The sequence below is a fragment of the Muscardinus avellanarius genome, assembly GCF_963383645.1.
Source record: "Muscardinus avellanarius genome assembly, chromosome: 5".
Taxonomy (NCBI): domain Eukaryota; kingdom Metazoa; phylum Chordata; class Mammalia; order Rodentia; family Gliridae; genus Muscardinus; species Muscardinus avellanarius.
In genome coordinates, this window is record NC_137790.1 from 82,719,241 (window position 1) to 82,740,488 (window position 21,248).

General features: G+C 34.5%; 1 protein-coding gene across 4 annotated transcripts in view; it reads right to left on the reverse strand.

Annotated features, from left to right (window-relative positions):
- Positions 1-21,248, reverse strand: part of IL1RAP (interleukin 1 receptor accessory protein) — a gene marked incomplete at both ends in the record, with an annotated part of 103,231 nt that overhangs the window by 15,654 nt on the left and 66,329 nt on the right. For all 4 annotated transcript variants that reach the window (XM_080696379.1, XM_080696378.1, XM_080696381.1 and 1 more), the window contains 3 exons: positions 14,275-14,423; positions 15,845-15,971; positions 18,403-18,474. In XM_080696379.1, coding sequence (XP_080552505.1) covers positions 14,275-14,423; positions 15,845-15,971; positions 18,403-18,474 — 348 coding nt within the window. The remainder of the gene's footprint in view (positions 1-14,274; positions 14,424-15,844; positions 15,972-18,402; positions 18,475-21,248) is intronic.

Sequence of the window (21,248 nt, forward strand, 5' to 3'; positions counted from 1 at the left end):
GCCTTACCAGAAAAAAAAAAAAAGCTATTTTAAACAACTCTAATACAAATAAGCTAGGTGATTAAAAAAAACAAGTAAATAAATAAGTAAAGCAAATTGTATGCAAGTAAATTAATAACCTAATATTACAAAAAGTCAGTACTCTTACAATCCCAAATATTTAATGATGTCTAGCATATTATAGAAAGAATCAGGATACAAGCAAACTTAAAAACAAGGATATAGCTTGGTGTGGTGGCAGGAGCTTGTAATCTGAATCCTTGGGAGGCTGAGACAGCAGGATGCCAAGTTTACAGCTAGCCTTAGCTGCTCAGTGAGGCCCACTGCAACAGAATGAGACCCTATTTCAAAATAAAGAATAAAAAATAGATCTGTGGGTATAGCTCAGAGGTAGAATGCCCCTGGGTTCAATCCTCAGTACCAGTACTGCAAAAATCCACAAGAATATGATCCATATTCAGAAGAATAATCAGTCTACATAAATATAACCAGAATTAGAAAAGATGTAACAGATAAGTACTTTAAATGTATAGTAAAATGTGTCTGTTGGATTAAAAAAATTAAAAAGGGCTTTGACTATTATAAAGAACAAATAGAAAATATCAATGAGACATTACAATGGAGACATAGAAAAAAGTGAAATATGCAGTTCTGAAATAAAAATACTGCAAATTAGACATTACAAAATAAATTATAAGTAGATACTAGAAACTATCCAAAAATATAATAAAAAGGAGAAAATTTCATTGAGAATCTCTGTGATCTGTGGAGGATTATTTCATTGTGTACCTTATAGAGGAAAGATAAAAGAATGAGAATGGCAAGAAGAGATGTTGGAAGAAATATGGCCAATTTTTGTCCATTCAAGTGAAAATAAATTTACAGAACAACAGGTTTAATAAGCAACTGATAAGATATATGTTCAAATAAAACCACACCTATAAATCTTATAATTGTTCAAAACCAATTAAAAAATAAAATCTTAAAATCTGTCAAAATTGAGGCATATATAAGAGAAACAATAATAAGCAAAACAAAACATTGCCCAATTCTCATAATAAATAATAGTACCAGGATGAAATTAATGACATATTTAAACAGCTGAAAGAATAAAGAAAAAGAAGATTCTTTAACCTAAAATTATATATCAATTGAAAATATTGACCAAAACACACAAACTTCCTAATAGCTAAAAATATTCTTTCCAGCCAATTGTAGTGGAATCATTGGCTGTCCATATGAAAATAAAATTAAACTTTAATCCCTACTTTATATTATTTATTTAAAAAGTAATAATCAGAGATGAATCACAGATCTAAACAAAAACTAAAACTTTGTCATTTTGACATAGGCAAAGGTCTCTTAAGATAAAGCATTAACTGTTAGGGAAGAAATTGGTGAACAATATCTCATTTCAAGAAAGAAGTTCTATTCATTAAAAATACCAGTAAAGAAACAGACTGGCATGTAACAGAGTGGGAAAAAGTATTTGCAAAACATGTATCTGACAAAGGACTGGTATCCACCGCAGATGAAGAATTTCTAAGATTCAATAATAAAAGCAGAATCTACCCAAGTATAAAATGCAAAATATTTAAACAATCACATCGCAAAAAAAGACTTACAGATGGCTAATAAGCACAGAAAAAAATTGCTCAGTATTTAGTCGTCAGGAAAATGAAAATAAAACTATAATAAGGTACGACCACATGCTCACCATGATGGCTAAAACAAGGAAGAATAACACCAACTGGTGAAGATTTGCATATGCTGTGGGTGATAGTGTAGAAGGACACAGCGACTTGGGGGAAAGGTCCAACAATTTCTGACAAATTTAAGTCAGTAATTCTACTCATAGGTATTCACCTTGGGAAATTAAAAGCCCATAAGAACACATGGATAAGGGTGTATTCATTCGAGTCACTCCTCCATGTCAGTCTGGTATGGAGCCTATCCTCTGTATTTCTATCTTTCTAATAAACTTCTTTAAATCTTCAAAAAAACACATGGATAAGAATGTTAATAGAAGCTTTATTTATGTCATTTTTAGGAAAATAGATGGAACCAGAAAATATTATGCTAAGTGAGATTAGCCAGCCTCAGAAATACAAGGGTCATTTGTTTTTTCTCCTATGTGGAAGCTAGAGAGAAAATAGGAAGCATAGAAACTTTAGATAAATGAGGAAAGAGATGCTTAGTGGAAAAAGACTGAGGGAGGGAGCAGGGGAGGGGAAAAAGAAAGACTGAGGAAGAAAATGGTTCAAAGAATGCCATGTCCATATATGAAGGTATCACTACCAATATCACTAACATGTACAGGGAGAGAAACATAGGGAGCAGGGTGAGACCTGAAAGGAAACACAAGACTTATGTGCATGTTTGCTAATATGAATTTGAACCTCACTATGATGTATAATTTCAGTGTACCAATAAAAGTATAAAAAGCAAAAAAGACTCCAAAACCTGGAAAGAGCCCAAATGTCAATCATCCAGAAAATGAACAAACAAATTACAATACAATCTTTCAAAAAATGACTCGTTGGCAAAGAAGAGGAGCACATGATGGTGTGCACACCAGCTTGGATGAATATCAAGAACATCCACTGCATAAAGGAACTCTTGTACAATGGTGCATCCCATATGGGTCCATCCTCATCTAGAATAGGAAAAACAATCTTCTGAAAAAGAAACTAATAATAGTTTTGTTTCCAGTGGTAGGGAAGGTAGAGAGAGGAGGGAGTAACCAATTAGAGGAAGGGGTAGGAAGCTACATTTTATAGTGACCATAATATTTATGACTTAGTGCATTAGCTATGCAGATACATGCATTTCTCAAAAGTTATAGAATGGTACATTTGGGTTATACAATTTATTACTCTAAGTTTTACTGAAAAACCAAAAGAAATATAAACACTAAAATCTAAATAATGATAAGATGCTTCAACATTTTAGGCAATAATTTTATAAGTGTCTGCAATGCTTTGAAAGGCATCAAAAATAAGATGTATTGGTGGATGAAAAGAAGAATAGATTTGTGAAAAAGCAAATATATCAAAATGTTAGTGATAGAATCTGGAAGAAGGGCATAAATTTGCTTAATGTATAATTCTTTCAAATTTTGCATGCATTTAAAAACTTTCTTAATAAAGTGTTGAGCTGTAAAAATTAAGATAAAGTACAACATTTTCAGATAACAACAAAATTGAAAAGATTTGTCACTGGTGAATATGCACCACCAGAAATGTTAAACAGTAATTTAAAATGTTGCCAAGGCTTCTGTGTCAGAAATGGAAAATAAAAAACAAATAAATATAAATGTGTTCTCAATTTAAATATAAATATTTATTTTGTTTTTGTTTTTGTTTTGGTGGTACTGGTGGTGAATCCCAGAGGGTTTCTACCTCTGGGCTATACTTCCAGACCTATTTTTATATTTTATTTGGAAACAGGGACTCACTAAGTTTCTGAGAGCCTCACTAAGTAGATGAGGCTGGCTTCGAAACTGTGTGATCCTCCTATCTCAGCCTCCCAAGCGCTGGGATTACAAGCGTGCGCCACCATGCCAAGCTTAAATATAAATATTTGAAGCAAAAAAGGAAAAGTATATTGTGGCACTTCATAATATATGCCAAGTAAATGTATTATAACAATGAATAGGAAGAAAGAAATGGAAGAATACCATTGTAGGGTTCTCATGAATATGTAAAGTGGTTAATTCAAGATAAATAGATAAAATATTATAAATATCAGGAAAAACTAAAACACCAACAATAAGAAGTCACAAAAAACCAAAACAAATAGGTGGAATCAATATAACAGAAAGGGGATAAAATAGAATACTAAGAAATTCCCAATTAATTTAAAAGGAGGTATAAAAAGAGACTAAAAAATAGAACAGGTAGACAAGGAACAGCAAGAGGGCAGATTTAAATCCAGTAAGTAGTTAAACTGAGATAAATGGGGGCTAAGTTTCAAGCTCAGTGGTAGAGTTCTTGTGTAGCATAAGCAAGTCCTAGGTTCAATCCCCAGTAACACGAAAACAAACAAACAAAGATAAATGGACTAAATAGTCAAATTAAAAAAGATAGAAGTTATCTAATTGGATTACAAACTCAAGGTCCCAACAATATGCTGAATTTAAGATATAGATACAATAAATATAAAGACACTGATGAAAAACAGGTGGAAAAAATATAACATGCAAATAACTAGACACAAGAAAACTGAACTGGCTAAATTAATATTAGGCAGAGTATTACAGAAAGAGTACAATTATTTAGTGCTTTACAAGTCAACTGATCAGGAAGATGTATTGACCAGGATACAGTGGCATCCATGGTAGTACCAGATATTCTGCAGGGTAAAGTGGGAGAATTGCTTGAGCCCAGAAGTTGGAGCCCAACCTGGTAACATAGCAAGAAAGACCTCATCTTGAAATCAATCAATTAATAAATATAAACAAATAAATAATATTTTCTGCTATTCAGAAATGTTGATAAACCTGATAATACAGTTCCATGTGAAACAAATACTAACAGAACTGAGGAAAAAGTTGTAAAAGTCCATAATATATGGAAAGAGTTTAACATCTCTCTCTCTCTCTCTCTCTCTCTCTTAATAAACAAATGTATAATAGATGAAAAAAATGAGTAAGAATAGAGAAGACTTGGACAATACCGAAGCCAATTCATTTAGGTGATGTTTGTTAAACATTACTCCCACAAACTTTCAATATATATGGAATACTATCCTTTCCAAGTACATGTAAAACATTCACCTTAACAGACAATCTGTGAAGATTTGAAAGTGCCAATAAACATGAGAAAAATAAAATCATACACAGTACCTCTTTGGTGACAACATAATTAAACTAGAAATTATCCTTTCCTTCCATTTTTGCAGACATTCCTGGAGCTGGGCCCTGAAGGATAAGAAGAGGGCAGCTTGGACCAGTTTAGGTACATAGTTAGCCCAAGAGCTGGAGGTTGAGTCTAGGTCTGTCTGGAACCTAAGCCCATGTTCTTCCCACTCCATCACACAATGTCCTCAAGTGACTGTAAGTCACTTTCCCCTAAAGTTTAATCTCCATTGCTAATCTTTAAAATTACCTAAGTTAAATGCCAATGTGAAATATTAAAAGTTACTTCATCAAGAGAGAACAATAAGTTAGTGTGTGTGTGTGTGTGTGTGTGTGTGTGTGTGTGTGTGTGTGTTGTGTGGTGTGTTAGGGACTGCTCTACACAGGAGTGCTCTACCTCCAAGCTACAACTCCATTCCTATTTTATTTTTTATTTGGAAACAGGGTCTTACTAAGTTGCTGAGAGCCTCACTAGGTTACTGACGCTAACCAAGAAAGTATGATTCTCCTGTCTCAGCCTCCCAAGTACTGGAATTACAAGCATGCAACACTATGCTCTGCTAAGTCAGTTTGTTTGTTTGTTTGTTTGTTTGTTTGTTTGTTTGTATGGTGCTGGGTATTGAACCCAGGGGTATTCTATCTCTGAGCTGTACCCTCAGATCTTTTTTTATTTCTTATATGGAAACAGGGTCTTGTTAAATCCTGAGATTGACTTCAAATCTGTAATCTTCCTGGCTCAGCTTCCTATATACTGGTATTATATGTGTATAGCACATTGCCCAGCTATGCTGTCAATTCTAAAGCACAAATCAATTTCCATATAAAACATAATAAAAATATCTAGAAAACCCCTTCATATGTGTAAAATCAATAATCTCAGCTTTCATTCTAAGATGGCAGAGAAAAAGTAAATTAAATGTAAAGTTAGAAAAAATCAATAAGAGTAAATGAATGAAATTCCAAATATGTAACAACAGGAAAAACAGTAAATGTGTTTATTTTTTGCAAAAATTAGTAAAATTGGAAACCATGTTTTTAAATAATAAACAAAAACGGTGAAAACACAACTTGTTAACATCATAAATGAGAGTAGTATAGCTTCAAAAATTCTGCAGACATTAAATTGATATTTAGAAAAAAATAAAACACAGAAAGTATGCAATAATGTGACAACTTAAATGAATTAGAAAAAAAAATCCTTGAAAGACAAGTTCCCAAAGCTGATTAAAAAATAAAACAGAATGCTTCCAAACTCATACTATGAATTCACTATCACACTGATACCAAAACCAGATCGGACACAAGAAAAAAGAAAACTATAAATAAATATCCTGAGTGAATATAGATGCAAAAATCTTCAATAAAATATTTGCAAACAAAATTCAACATCACATTTAAAAGATCATACACCATGAGCAAAGTTGGTTTCATTCCAGAAATGCGATAATGATGCAACATTTAGAAATCAGTAAATATAATCTATCACATCAAAAGAATCAAGGAAAAAATCAAATCATCATCTTAATAGATGCAGAAAAAGACTTTGACAAAATTCACTTCCATTCATAATAGAAGTCCAAAAAGCAGATGGATCTTACCTCAGCGTAAAAAATCCAAAATCAACATCAAACTGAAACAGGAAAAACAGTATTTCCTCTAAAAGCAGGAACAAAAACAAGTAAACGATGTTAACCTTCACCACTCCTACTCAGCATAGCAATTAGGCAAGAGAAAGAAATCAAAGGGATACAAATAAGAGAAGAAGCTGTCAAGTTATCTCTATTTGCAGTTGATACAATACTATACTTTGAAGATTCTAAGAACTCTACCAGATGACTTTTAAATCTGACAAATAAATTCAGCAAAGTATCAGGATAAAAAATCAACACACATAAAAATCAACAAATTTTTATTTGCCAATAATGTATGAGCCCAGGAAGAAAGAAATCAGAAAAGAAACATCATTATAATAGCTTCTAAACATAAAAAATAAAATATTTAAGAACAAAATTAACCATGGAAGTGAAAGGCCTCAACAAAAAAATTACAAAGCACTAAAGAAAGAATTTTAAGAAGACATTAGAAGATGGCAAGAACTCTCATGTTTAAGGAGAGGCAGAATTAATATTATTAAAATGGACATATTGCTGAAAGTGACCTACAGACTTAATGCAATCTTCATAAAAATACAAATGACATTCATCAAAGAACTAGAAAAATAAGCCTAACATTCATGTGGAAGCACAAAAGGCCCAGAAGAGCCCAGGAAATCCTACATAAAGGGAGCAATGCTGGATGTATTACAACAGTTAATTTTTTATTTATTTATTTATTTATTTTTGGTGGCACTGGGGTTCCTGGAAGCCCTTCCACCTCCGGGCTACACTCCCAGACCTATTTTTACATTTTCATTTTGGAAACGGGGTCTCCTAAGCCAGCGCGCGCGGCTGGCTTCGAACCTGCGCGATCCTCCTGTCTCCGCCTCCCAAGCGCGGGGATTACAAGCGTGCGCCACCACGCCCGGCGTACAACAGTTAATTTCAAAGTATACTATAGAGACATAGCAAAACCAGCATTGTATTGACACAAAACAGACACACAGACTAATGTAATGGAGCACAGGACATGGAATCAACTCACACATCCAGAGCCATTTGATTCTTGAAAAAGGTGCCCATAACATTCATCACTGAAAAGACTGCCTCTTGAACATATGGTACTAAAAAGGATATACATATATAGAAGATGGGAACTAAATTCCTATTTCTCATCTTGTATAAAAAAATCAATTTAAGATGAATCAAAGACCTAAGTGTAAGACCTAAAACTTTGAAATTACTAAAACAAAAAACTTGGGGAAATACTTAAGGATATGGAAAGAGGCAATGATTTCCTAAATAAGATTACTACAGTTCAGGAAATAATAGCAAGAACTGACAAATGGTATTGAATAAAACTAAAAATCTTCTCCTCAGCAAATGACACAACTAACAGAATATAGAGACAGCCTATAGAATGGGAGAGAAATCTTTGCCAGCTACTCTTCTGGCAGAGGATTAATCTCCAGAATATACAAAGGATTCAAAAACTTACTACCAATATGACTACTATGACAATGAATAATAATAACAACAACAACAACAACAACAACAACAACAACAACAACAATAACCCAATCAGTAACTGGGCGAATGAACTGACCAGATACTTCTCAAAAGAAGTACAAATGTTCAGTAATTACATGAAAAAGTACTTAATATCTTTAGTCATCAGAGAAATGTAAATCAAAATTACATTGATATTCTATCTCACACCAGGCAGAATGAACATTACCAATAACATAAAAATAATAGATGTTTGTGAGGATGCAGAGAAAAAAAAACACTTACACACTGCCAGTGGGAGTGTAAGTTATTACAGCCACTGTGAAAATCAGTATGGGGTCTCCTCAAAAACCTAAAAATAGAACTACCATATGATGTCCCTATACCACCACTTCTTAGTATATACTCAAATAACTAAAGTCAGCATAGTATAGGGATACCTACATACCCACTTTTATAGTAGCATAATTTACAATAGCTTACAATAGCTGAGAGTTAGCCTAGGGTGTCTGACAGATGACTGGCCAGACAAAAGGTGGTATATATACACATAAAGGAATATTGTTCAACCAAAACAAAGAACAAATTTATGTCATTTACAGAAAAATTAAGAAACTTGAGATCATCATGTTAAGTAAAATGAGCCTAACTCAGAAATACAAGTGAAATATGATTTCTCTGATATATGGAATATAGGTAAAAAAAAAAGATGGTATATAAGTAGACAGAGGACTATTAGAACAAAGAGAAGGAATCGGGAGGAGAAAGGATAAATAAAGAAATGAGGATTTGGAAATGATCAAAGTGTGTACTAATATGCCTCAACAAAGCCCATTATTTTCCATAACTAATATGCACACAAAAAAAGGAACTTTTCCATAAAGAAAACACCTAAGTAGTAAATAGGTCATTCTTCTAGTTAAAGAAGTAATTCTTTTAAAAATTCAAGCCAGAAACACAGATTTTCACTTTATACACAGATTTTCAGACAATAAAAAGAGGGACCACTACACACCTCAAAGGAATTATTGGAAAAAAACAGAAATTTTGAACAAAATATTAGCAAATTGAGTCTAGTAATATATAAAAAACCATAACCATGTGATTTTTTACTACAAAGATTTAAGACTGGATGAATACTTCAAAATCAATCATAAATCACTGCATCAACAGATTAAAAGAAGAAAAATAATATGAAGAATAGGTAAAGATAAGAATTCAGTACATTCACTGAAAAAAAAAAATTCTCAAAGTTGGTCTTGGTGGCACACGTTTACAATCCCAGTGCTTGGCAAGCAGAGATAGGAGAATTGCAGTCTGGAGAACAGCCTCAGCAAGCCGACTCTTAACATAGTAAGCCCTTGTACCCCCGCCCCAAATAAAATAGGGCTGGAGTGTAGCCCGGAAGTAAAATTCCTCTGGTTACACAGACACACACACACACAGACACAGACACACACACACACACACACACTCTCTCAGAAAATTAAAAGTAGACAGTTACTTTTTAAAATACATAAAGCTCACTTACAGAAAAACGTACAAATATCATCCTTAATACACAAAATCTGAATGCTTGCTTTTTAGATTGAGGATAATTAAAAGAATAGAGAAGTCCAAAAGGAAAAACATGTAGTAAAAAATAATCAAAAGTATACAATTTGGAAAGGTAGAAGTAAAACTATGTTTATTAATGGGTGACATGAACAAGTGTGTAGAAAATACTAAGAAACCAAAAAGTCAAAACAAAAAATCTATTTTTCTATTTTAATATGTGAATTGAGGAAAGGGAAAAGATCTAGATTAATACAAAAATCAATTAAACTTCTGTTTTTTGTTTAGTGGTACTGGGGTTTCTGGAAGCCCTTCTACCTCCGGGCTACACTCCCAGACCTATTTTTTATATTTTTATTTGGAAACAGGGTCTCTAAAGCCAGCAAGGCTGGCTTCGAACCTGCGTGATCCTCCTGTCTCTGCCTCCCAAGCGCGGGGATTACAAGTGTGTGCCACCATGCCCGGCTTGTACTTTTGTTTTACTAATAAACAACTAGAAAGTAGAACTACAGTACTATCACAATAGTATAAAAATAAAATATGTAGTATAAATTCAATAATATGTATGTAAAACCTATACACTCAAATATAATAAATTACCAAAATAAATTAATGAAGATATAAATAAAGGGAAGGATATATCATATTTATGGACTGGAAAACTCAGTCTTTGATTTTATCCAAACTGATTTATAAATTTATTATAGTCCTAAACAAAATCCCAGCAGGATTCTAGGTAGAAATGAATAAACTGATGCCAATAAATAAAAAGAGATTGATAAATTGATAGTAAATGTACATAAAATATCTTTTCTAAAATAATAAAATTATTTTGGGGAAAAAAGGAAGAGAACTTGTAGTAGGTTGTGTTCATGGAAATAAGGTGGTACTGACTACAGACAGAGTAGAGAACAGAATACAATAGGGAATGCAGAAACACATTGACACTCATAGTGACTACTGTTTTTTTGGGCCAAGCTTTCAAACTAATTTAAGACAAAAGGGAAACATTTTTCAGTATGGGGCCGGAACAACCAGCTATATGAAAAAACAAAATACTAAACTTTAGTCTATATCGCACACCATAAAAATAACAGTTTTAAGTGGATCACTGACCTAAGTACAAAAGAAAACACTACTAATCTTCCTGAGGAAAACATAGAAGAAACCTCTGTAACCTAATGTGGACACAGATTGGTAATACAGGATTTAGAAAGCAATAACCATAAAACACAAAGCTGATAAAATAAACTTGATTGAAATTCCCTAAAAGATATACATTAACAAACATATCAAAGTCAATCACTATGCTAAACATGAGGAAAGAGATGGGAGGGAATGGGGCGGGAATTGGGTGATATGTGCATGTATTCCTTTATCATCTTGTAATTCATTAAGATGTATGAATACAATGCACTGATTAAAAATAATTAAAAATAAAAAACAAAATATGAAACATCAAAAAATATAAAAATCTGCTTATCAAACAATATGAATTCACAAAGAGTAAACATATTTATAGATTTTGTATTTCACAGAGGACTTGTATTTAAACTGTATTTTGTTTTTTGTGTCCTATAAACATTAAATTTAAAACATATGACCTAATTAAAAAATGAGCTCAAGAGTTTATTGGACACTGCTAAATGAAAAACACTACTAATTAATGGCCCATAAGCTCATAAAAAGGTACCCAACACCATTAGACCCTGAGAAGTACAAGTTAAAAACATTGTGATACTGGCCAATGCATGGTGGCGCACGCTTGTGATCCCGGCGCTTGGGAGGCCGAGACAGGAGTATCACACAGGTTGGAAGCCAGCCTCAGCTATTCAGTGAGGCTCTCAGCAACTTAGTGAGATCCTGTTTCCAAATAAAGTATAAAAAAGGTCTGGGAGAATAGCCTGGAGGTAGAGAAACCCATGGGTTCCAACCCTAGTAACACACACACACACACACACACACACACACACACACATTGTGATACTGCCACTCTACCAGGATGACTAAAATTTCAGCATTGGACAACTCCAAAAGGTGATGTAGAAATAGAGCATTAAAACTTACATATATTGTTAGTGAACATGTGAATGGTACAAACAAATCAATTTCACAGTTTCTCATTAAGATAAACTCACACCATTCCTTAGTCACTACCACTTTCCTATTATAAATCAACTGTACATTTAATATGGTTACATTAGATCCATCTTAATACTCTGTTCTGTTGATTAAATGGAATTGTGCTGTGAATAAAACCTACTCCAGCCAATTCCTCTCATTCCAGATAGTAGTCTGGTCTCTCTCTTATTCTTTTTTTTTTTTTTCTTTTTGTGGGTCTGGGGTTGGAACCCATGGTCACTGTACCGCTGAGCTACACCACCAGCCCTATTTTTTATTCTTTATTTTTCTCTCTCATATTCTTGATGAAGTAATTAGAATGCCCTGTTAATGAATCAGAGAAAGACTCATTCATGCAAAGTATGAATGTGAGCTTGGATTTCACCTCTAAATTTCAGCATAAGCTGACTGAGAACAGAGACAGAGTAAACTGGCTGCAGCCCTTGGCGGCACTGGATGTACCCAGGTCTGGCTGGATTATTATGTGACCTTTCAGGACAGACCCTCTGGCCTAGTGTCCACGTGTCTTTGGAAGTCCTGATGCTGTCCACGTCATTCACAGTGGGGACCTCTGCTTCAGGGTAGCTACTCAACTGGCTCTGGTGAGTGGACTTGTACTTCTCCGCCCACCTCCTGTCTTTTGACAGTAACTCTTAATTTATGTCATCTTCCACCACTGTTCCCTAGAATATAGGCCTGAGAAGAAGAATCCCACAAAATGCTCCACACTTAAGAAATATGGAGTCAAAGATATTTAAAAATATCTTACCTAGAGTAACCCAATCCATTGTAGATATCTATATCAAATGTTATATATTAAAGATTCTCAGGGGGAGCTGAACTATAATCTATATTGATATTTGTTTGACTTTTAAAAGCTTTTGTTAAATAACAATAACATTTAACAATGTTAAGTGAAAATAGTAAGAGCTAACATTTATTGGGCACTTCACCTGCTTTAAGAACTTTTTAAAGTATCATTATATGTTTTCTTAATTTTTTTATTAGTGTACTGTAGTCATACATCTTAATGGGACCATTACCTGTTTTAAATATTTTTAAACAACCTAATAAGTTATTGCTATTAGTTTGCTTATTATTTTCTTTTTTGCGGTACTAGGGATGGAACCCAGGGGCATTCTACCTCTGAGCTACACCACCAGCCCTATTTTTTATTCTTTATGCCGAAACAGGGTCTCACTGAGTTGCAAAGAGCCTCGCTAAGGTAGCTGAGGCTGTCCTTGAAACCACGATCCGCCAGTCTCCGCCTCCGAAATGCTGGGATTACAAGTGTGCGCCACTATGCCCGGCTTAATTTGCCTATTTTAAAAATAAAGAAATTTAGGCTCAGAGAGCTTTGGTAACATTTTCAAAGTCAGAGTTAGGATATATAGAAACAAGGATTTCAGCAGGCTGACTCCAGAGTACAAATAGTGCAGTACAGTACCATAATAATTCTGAGCAGCACACAAAGGATTTAACATTTGCAAACTGCTAACATCATGTACTTCAGCCTTGAAGTGGCCTCTGCTCTCAGAAGCAATGACATGTCCTGAGCAAATCCACTAAGACTACTAAAGAGGTATGTACACTGTAGACCTTGCTTCTTTCTCATTTGTAATGATACAGTCATATGCTCCCTGTTTTGTTCATCAGCTTAAGAGAAAAAGATTTAATCCCAGTGCAAAATACTAATAAGCTAGAATTTTTAATTTTTAATGTAAATATTATAAGTTCTATCAAGCATCAGGCTCCAGGCTGTCTCTGAGTGACCTCAATGAATGTGTGCTGTCATTGTCTTTCCTCCAGAGCATGGGAAAACATTCTGGAAGGGGTTGTTTAGGAGGCTGTGTTAGGGAAAAGACTCGAAAGGAATGCTGGATAGTCTGTTTCAGAGCAACTGCTCACACAAAGAAGGCTTTATAATTTTTTATTATAGAAAAATAGAGTAATATTAACACAAAATCATTTTACATTATTTTAAATAATGTTCACATTAGCAGTTACAACTGGTGGCACATTATAAAACTATTTGAATATTGATACATTATATCTAAAGTGATAATTTTGAAATATTTTTTGAGGAAATAATATTCTCTACCTTACTTAACTACTTGCACATAATTAGATGGTGCCTATTTGTGTTTCATTTTTATAGACAGTTCTAATATTAATGGATCCATAACTCTTTCTGTTATATATTTGGGAAAAATTCCAGAAGTATTAGGTCATATGGCATGATCATTTTTATGACTCTTGAACTCTGCCATTAATTATTTCTAAAAGCTTCTTTGTAATTCACCAACAGTATACATCCCTACCAGTTTCATTATATTCCTGGTAGCTTTAGCTCTTTCTTAAGTTTTTGCTTTTCATGATTGTAAAGATAGAAATTTATGCCTCATTATTATACTCCTATGGATGCTTTTAGTGACATTTGTACACTAATGTCCTAAAGTTACCAAAAAGAAAACTTTGAGCATCTTCATATAGATGGAAACCTCCTCTCAAGCTTTCACATTGGCTTTTGATCATCCCTACGTCAGATGTTGTGGGAGGTGGCGAGCTCATCGTCTCCTCCACTGCCGTCACCACGGGGCGGAGCTCAGGGATTCATCTGCTGAGGGCATCCATTACCTTTTTGTTTCACCTTGGCCGCTCTGTCTGCTTCTCCTTTGGCATTTCTAGCATGGCAGACATAGCTGCGCCTGAGATCCTCAGGGGTGACTTTCTTGATGCTCAAAATCTGAGTTCTTGTTTCGTCTTCTATTAAAGAATAACTTACACTAGACACAGGAAAGAAAAACAAAGCATTCATGAGACTTAAGGGCTGTGTGCTTTGTGTGAACCTGACAGGTGAGCAGACACAGAGCCCCCATCAGCTGAGGGCTGCTGGGTGTGGACGAGCAGTGTTGCTTGTAATGCATGGCTATAACAGGGAGCGGCTAGATACCCACTCCACTCTACCATCTAGGGTGCACACCATGTGGATGTCCACATCAAATCCCAGGGCTGGCTGCTTACTGGAGCTTTCCCTCCAATGAACAATGTCTCCTTCCCTTAAACTCCTGAGGCGCAGTGCTGTACTGGTTTAGAAAGAATTCTCTGGGACCAGACTTAATTAGGTTTTCACCCAGGTTTTGCCATTTGCTGCTATGTATTTTGAACAATGTAATCTTTATACATGCTATGGCCCTGTTTATAAAATAATAATAATAATAATAATAATAATAATAATAAAGCTGTGTACAAATGATTACTTGTATTAATTTACCATAGAATTTTGGAAAATATGTTAATGCTTGAGACGATACTTATAAATGCTCAGGTAGGCCATTATTATTATATCATAGTAATAGTTGCTATATATCAGTGATTTCAAAAGCTGAAAACAGAATATTTTGGTGAAAATGCTAAAATTTTATGGTGAAGCACTAACACTTAAGGAGGAGAAACTTCTAAAAGCAAAAAAAGAAACATTATGAAATAAATATATCCAAACCTCAGAGAGTCACAGATCAAGTACTTTGGGTCTAAGATCAAGATTTAAAATCCCCTTGAACTACTTTGCTCAAAGAGAAAAACCATCGATTTACTCAGGCGACTGGCATTCAGGTTCTTCTTTGGCTTAGACCTATTGTCAGTCATGAAAATGTGGTTAAGAGCTCAGATTGGCTTAGCCTAAGAGGAACTGTCCTGCTCTCCTGAACACTGAACATATGTTTCAATAGAAACAAAAAGAAGCAAGATGACTTCATTATTATTCAGTCGTTATTATTATGATGGGAAGCATAGGGTTCAGAATTGTGGAAATGATCAATAATATCTCTCCCTTGGAGCCCCCAGCCACATCTTTCACCAATTCCTTCTGCAAAACAGAATAATTTTAGGAAACACATTTTGTGTCTTTCAATATGCTCTGATTTACCAACCTCCAGGACTTTTCATAGGATATTCCTTTACTAGGAACTAGAAATTGTCCTTAAAATGTTGATTTTGGTGCTATATCATATGCAAAGCATTATCTAATCTCTGAAAATGGACTGGATTCACTATGTAATCTTCCTATAACATCCAGTCCTTCCTCATCACTGTACTTATCATATGTAAATGTCTGTTCCATCATTCACTGCCTCTCCTATAGGACTATAACTTAGTTCCATAAAATGGACAAAGGTTAATCAATCCTGGCATGCCCTTATGATACCTTTCATTAATGGTTATGTCAACAGTGATGTCATCAGGCTTTTTTCCATCAATGGTCCACCAAATCTCATTGTGAGAATCCATAAGAAAAGTAAAATAGACTTGACAGGGGATGAGCAGCTCCTCTCCTTAAAAAAAGAAATTAGCCGGTGAATTAACCATCAATTCATAGATTTCACATGGCTATACTTTGTACCATACTTCATTACAAAACCAACCAACCAAATGAACAACAACAACAAAAAAAAACAAGAAAAAGGGATAGCAACTTTATATAAATTATTAGAATGGCCATTATTAAATATAATCTTAATATACTCTAAAATGGCAATGTTTGTTCATAAAGGCTCTGGCAGTATCTTTTTGATCCTGAACTTTTATGGAATGTTCTTTTCTATTTCCCTCATAAACAAAGAGTGACCATAAAAGATTCTCTACATCTTTGGCCCTTGTCCAAGAAAGATGGAGTGATACTATCACTTGGAGAACTAGCCAAAAGTAAATATTCATGATATCAAGGTGCATTCAATAAATTTAAAGATAATTTAAAAGTAGCTATCTGAACTATCCTTCTGAGATAGAACATGAGATTAGAGATATGTCCAGGCAGAGAGAATAGTAATAACAGTAGCAGTAGCTGCAGCAGCAATATACCCAGTGAGAGTTCTGGACAAATGACTGTGTTAAATATTATACCAATTAATGTATTTATTTAATCTTAATAAAACACTATGAGGTATTTTTTTAAATTATGTTTTTATTCTTCAAAAGCTGAAGCTTGTAGGTTTTTATGCTTTGGATCTTAATCCCTTAAATCTCAGGTGTTAAAGGCCTGACCGTCCAGCTGATGGCACTACTGGAAGGCAATGGAACCTCTTAGAAAGTGGGGCATAGCTGGAGGAAGTAGGCCATTGCAGCATGCCCTGGAAGAGTGCTCTTACCTTGTAACCACTTCCTGGCCATCATGATGTGAATCAGTTTGGCCCACTGCATTATTTCTACCATGATTCTCTGCCTCACCAAAAGCCCAGAAATAACAAAGCAAAGTGACCATGTACTGAAACTGTGAGCCAAAATAAGTCTTTCCTCCTTAAAGTTGTGTATATCAGGTACTTTATTATAGAAACAGAAAGCTGACTGACACATAAATGTGAAAGGACATTTCTAGATTGAATCGCTAATGAGTAGCAGGTCAGAATTTGACCTAGATTAGACTTTCCATTCCAGTTTGCCCAGAAAATAACTGCTTTATGCTTGCTTTCCTAATTAGGTATTGATTGCTTTTACTCTCAAAAAGTGTCCAGATTTAGAGGACTCAAAAAGGGTCCATATTTGGACTTAGGTTTATCTGACTTACTGACCATATTTTATTTTCTATCCAAATTCATATATTTTATGTCTTTTCTCCTTCAGTTTTCTATATCATTATCTTACTAAGAAAGATAACCCAAAGAGCTAATTTTAGGAAATTCAGTCCATGTAAGATCAGCAAACCCCTTAGGGTGTGTGTTGTGGTGTGTGTGTGTGTGTGTGTGTGTGTGTGTGTGTGTGTGTATACTTATATATTCTTTATTTTAAAAAGGCAAATCACATTTCTAAACTCATCTGAATTTTTTTGGTATGCTGTTCCCCACCTATATTGATACCTGACTTTATTATATATAGTTTATTTTATATAAATTCTCTTTTACACTGGGTCTGGAGTATATTTATTGTAAAGAATACAATAAATGTTAATTTTTCTATAGTTTTCTATTCAGTTAGTTGTGGGAAACTTTGAGTGAAAAAGATATAAATTATTTCTTATTTGGTAAATTATAAATTATTTTTGTCTAGAATGAAAAAACTATAAAAACCAATAAGAGATCCAGTGAGCTGTCCATAGTAAGCATTCAATAATGTTCTGAATCCAGGTATATTAGCTCTATTGATTTTTCCATATGATAGTCACAGTCCTGCCTCCAACCTCTGCCATCTTCTTTTTTCTAGTGAGGCAGAAGCTCAAATGAACTTGTGTTGTTGTTGTTGTTATTGGTATTGTTGTTGTTGTTTGTGTGGGGTTTTGTGGTGCTGGATATTGAATCCAGGGGCAATCTACTTCTGAGCTAAATTCCCAACTCTTTTGAAAACATGGCCTTGCTAAGTTGCTGAGATCCTCACTATGTTGCTGAGGTTGGTTTTGAACCTAGGATCCTCGTGTCTCAGCCTCCCAAGTTCTGATATTACAGAACCACCACACCCAATCAAAATAATGTCTTGTGCTCATACTACTGCCTCCCCTAACTAAAGCCCTGTTCAAAGTCAATTCTGTATCAAACAGAAATCACTAATCAGTAGAGAGGACTGACAGCACAGGAAGAAGAGAACAGATGCCAAGAGAGATAGAAAGAAGCTTGGAGCTGCTCATGAGATGATGAAGTAGCTGATCCCTGAGCTTCCAACACTTTAATTTCATGTGTTTCTTTACAATTGCATTTTATTGTCTTTTACTAAATTAACTGATTTTTTAAAATAATTAAGATAATCTAACTGAAATTCAGAGGAACAGGTAATAGTTACCTGGCTCTTTCTCATAGACCACAAGATCATTGGGTGAATGTATCTCAGGGGGTCTCGCATCTTTTGGAGAACCTGTGATAGAAAGTAGAAAAGAAGATGATGTTAACACAGGTTGCCTCATTAAAATTTCTCTGAAGCCTTGCCAACTTCCTGGCATAGTTTGTTAATTATTGAGAAGGCCATAGTCTAATATATACTTAATTACTATGTTTCATTAATTTATAAAAAGCTAATTGTGTTATAATAGGAAATATACATTTGGTCTCTGTTACAAATTCTGACAGTGAGCTCCTAACACCCTTTGAATGTTAAAGTTTAATGTTTTTAGTGTTCATGGGTACTTTGAGCATTTGTTTTTTGTCTTAGTCTTTGGTAATTTGGTCTCAGTCCTCAATTCCTTATCCAAGAGCTTGTAAGAACTTTGGTATCTTTGGAGTAATGAGTGTCTTTTTGTATGTTAATGTAAAGACTGGTGGTTGTGGAGTTTCTAAGGAAACTTCAGTGCGTGGTCTAGTTGTCAGAAAGACCAAAGCATAATTAAAAGGCTAGAACTTTCAGCCTCAATCCCCAGTCATCAGGGAAGGGAGAGCACAGATTGGAGAAATCACCGATGGCCAATGATCTAAGCAATCATCTGTGTAATGAAACCTTTATAAAATACCTTAAACTGTGGGAACCAGTGACCTTCCAGGTTGGGGAATACCTCTGTATGAAAGGATAGAAAATGGGTAGTGCACTCCAATATCACAGGGGCAGATGTCCCTTCATCCTGGGTCCTTTTAGATCTTGTTCTATGTATCTCTTTTTCTGGCTGTTTGATGGCATCTTTTATCACATATCACTTTTACTTCTAAATGTAGGTAGAGTAATTCTGGGAGTTTTGTAACCCATTACAGGGTATCATAGAACCCAAGGAGAAGTCTGTGGGAATCCCCAATTAGAAATCAAGTAAAACATAAATGTGGGTAACCTGGGGCCTCACTCTTGCAACTGGGAGTTGGGGCAGTACTGTTGGACCAAGTCTTAATCTGCAGGGTCTGTGTTGACTCTAAGTAGTTAGTAACAAATTGAATTAAATTGTAGGAAACACAGATGGTGTCCACAGAGAACTGGAGAATTATTTGGTATGGAAAGCTCACACATTCCGTGACAGAAGTGTTGTGAGCATAGGAAAACAGGTTTCCTTTACAAAGAAAAAAACAAAACATATTGAGTTCCCTCTATATTTCAGGATAGAAGGTCTAATCAGTGTTCTTTATTTCTAAAGCTTATATGAACTTATACTACATTGTAATTAACAGTTTTCATGTCTTGATTATTTATTCTCTCTATATTTACTTTTTTGAGATGCTAAATTAATTTTAGCTAAAAATACAGCATGTGGGGAGTATATATTTTCAATTTATAATCCATCAATATTAGTTATGCTTATTATCTAAATATTTGTCCTCAAAATGATCAATGTCTCCTATGGGACATGGTTAGATAAGTAGTAAATAAATATGTAAATATAACATTTAAAATGACAACTTTAAAAAGAGTACATATGTATATATGGGTTTCAAAGATTTAATGATCAGGTTCTAATCTTGACTATATCATATTCTATCCATATAACACTTAATTTTTATTTATCACTAAAAAGCAAATTTTCCTTAACTCTTAAATGAGGATGAATAAAAGCTACCTCACTGTTTTCAACTTAAGAAATAAATTAAGTAATATATTAAGCACCTGCTAGTGAAGCATAATAAATAATCAATGATTTACAGTTTTAAAAATGATTTTTTTGATTCAAGTTAAGTAAGAACTACTCTTACTCCTGTCTGTATCTGTCAACTTTTTTTTTTTTTTTTTTTTGGTGGTACTGGGGTTCCTGGAAGCCCTTCTATCTCCGGGCTACACTCCCAGACCTATTTTTCCATTTTTATTTGGAAACAGGGTCTCCTAAGCCAGCATGCGAGGCTGGCTTCGAACCTGCGCGATCCTCCTGTCTCTGCCTCCCAAGCGCGGGGATTACAAGCATGCGCCACCACACCCGTCAACTGTCAACTTTTATATCTATAACTCAGGATCACTAAGCACATTTATTCTAAACTCATCAAAATTAATACTTATATTAAAACAACTTATGAGATGAAGACAAGTTTAGATAATTATTTTGACTTCTGGAACCCACTCATGTTAGACTGCAAATTTAGTATTATTTTTCTGAACTAATCCCCAGTTCAGCATTATTTCAAAAGTAAGCAGAGAAAGAAAAGTGAGTACAATATATTTTGATTTGAAATTTATTTGCATTATGTTAAACCTTTTTATGTAATTTATAGTGCCACATTAACAGAAAAAGCCCTAAACAGAGATGAGAGATTTAGGATTACTTATTCCACTAGCAGGCTACTTCTTATTGCTGGGATTCAATGTTTCCCCCTAGTAAAAGATGGGGTACAGAAACATGTCACTCATATGTGCTGCTGCTTAAACACAGTAGACACTGTGGTGTTCAGGGCTTACACCCAGGAGCCACACATCCTAAGTTGCTGAGGCTGGCCTTGAACCTGCAATCCTCCTGTCTCACCTTCCTAAGTACTGGGATTATAAGCATGCACCACTGTGTCCAGCAAGCCACATATCCTCACACCCATTCTCTTGATTTCTGGGTTTGACAGGAATCTCAACTCTGCATAAGCATTATCCTTTCTATTTCTTTCAGTGTAGAATGATGACTAAACACTGCTAGCAAATACCTTTAGCAATAGCGGTTTCAGTACAGAGAAAGACAGTTCACTTAATCTAGTAAAATATTTTTGATAATAATATTAATACCATTCAGTGATTCCCAATGC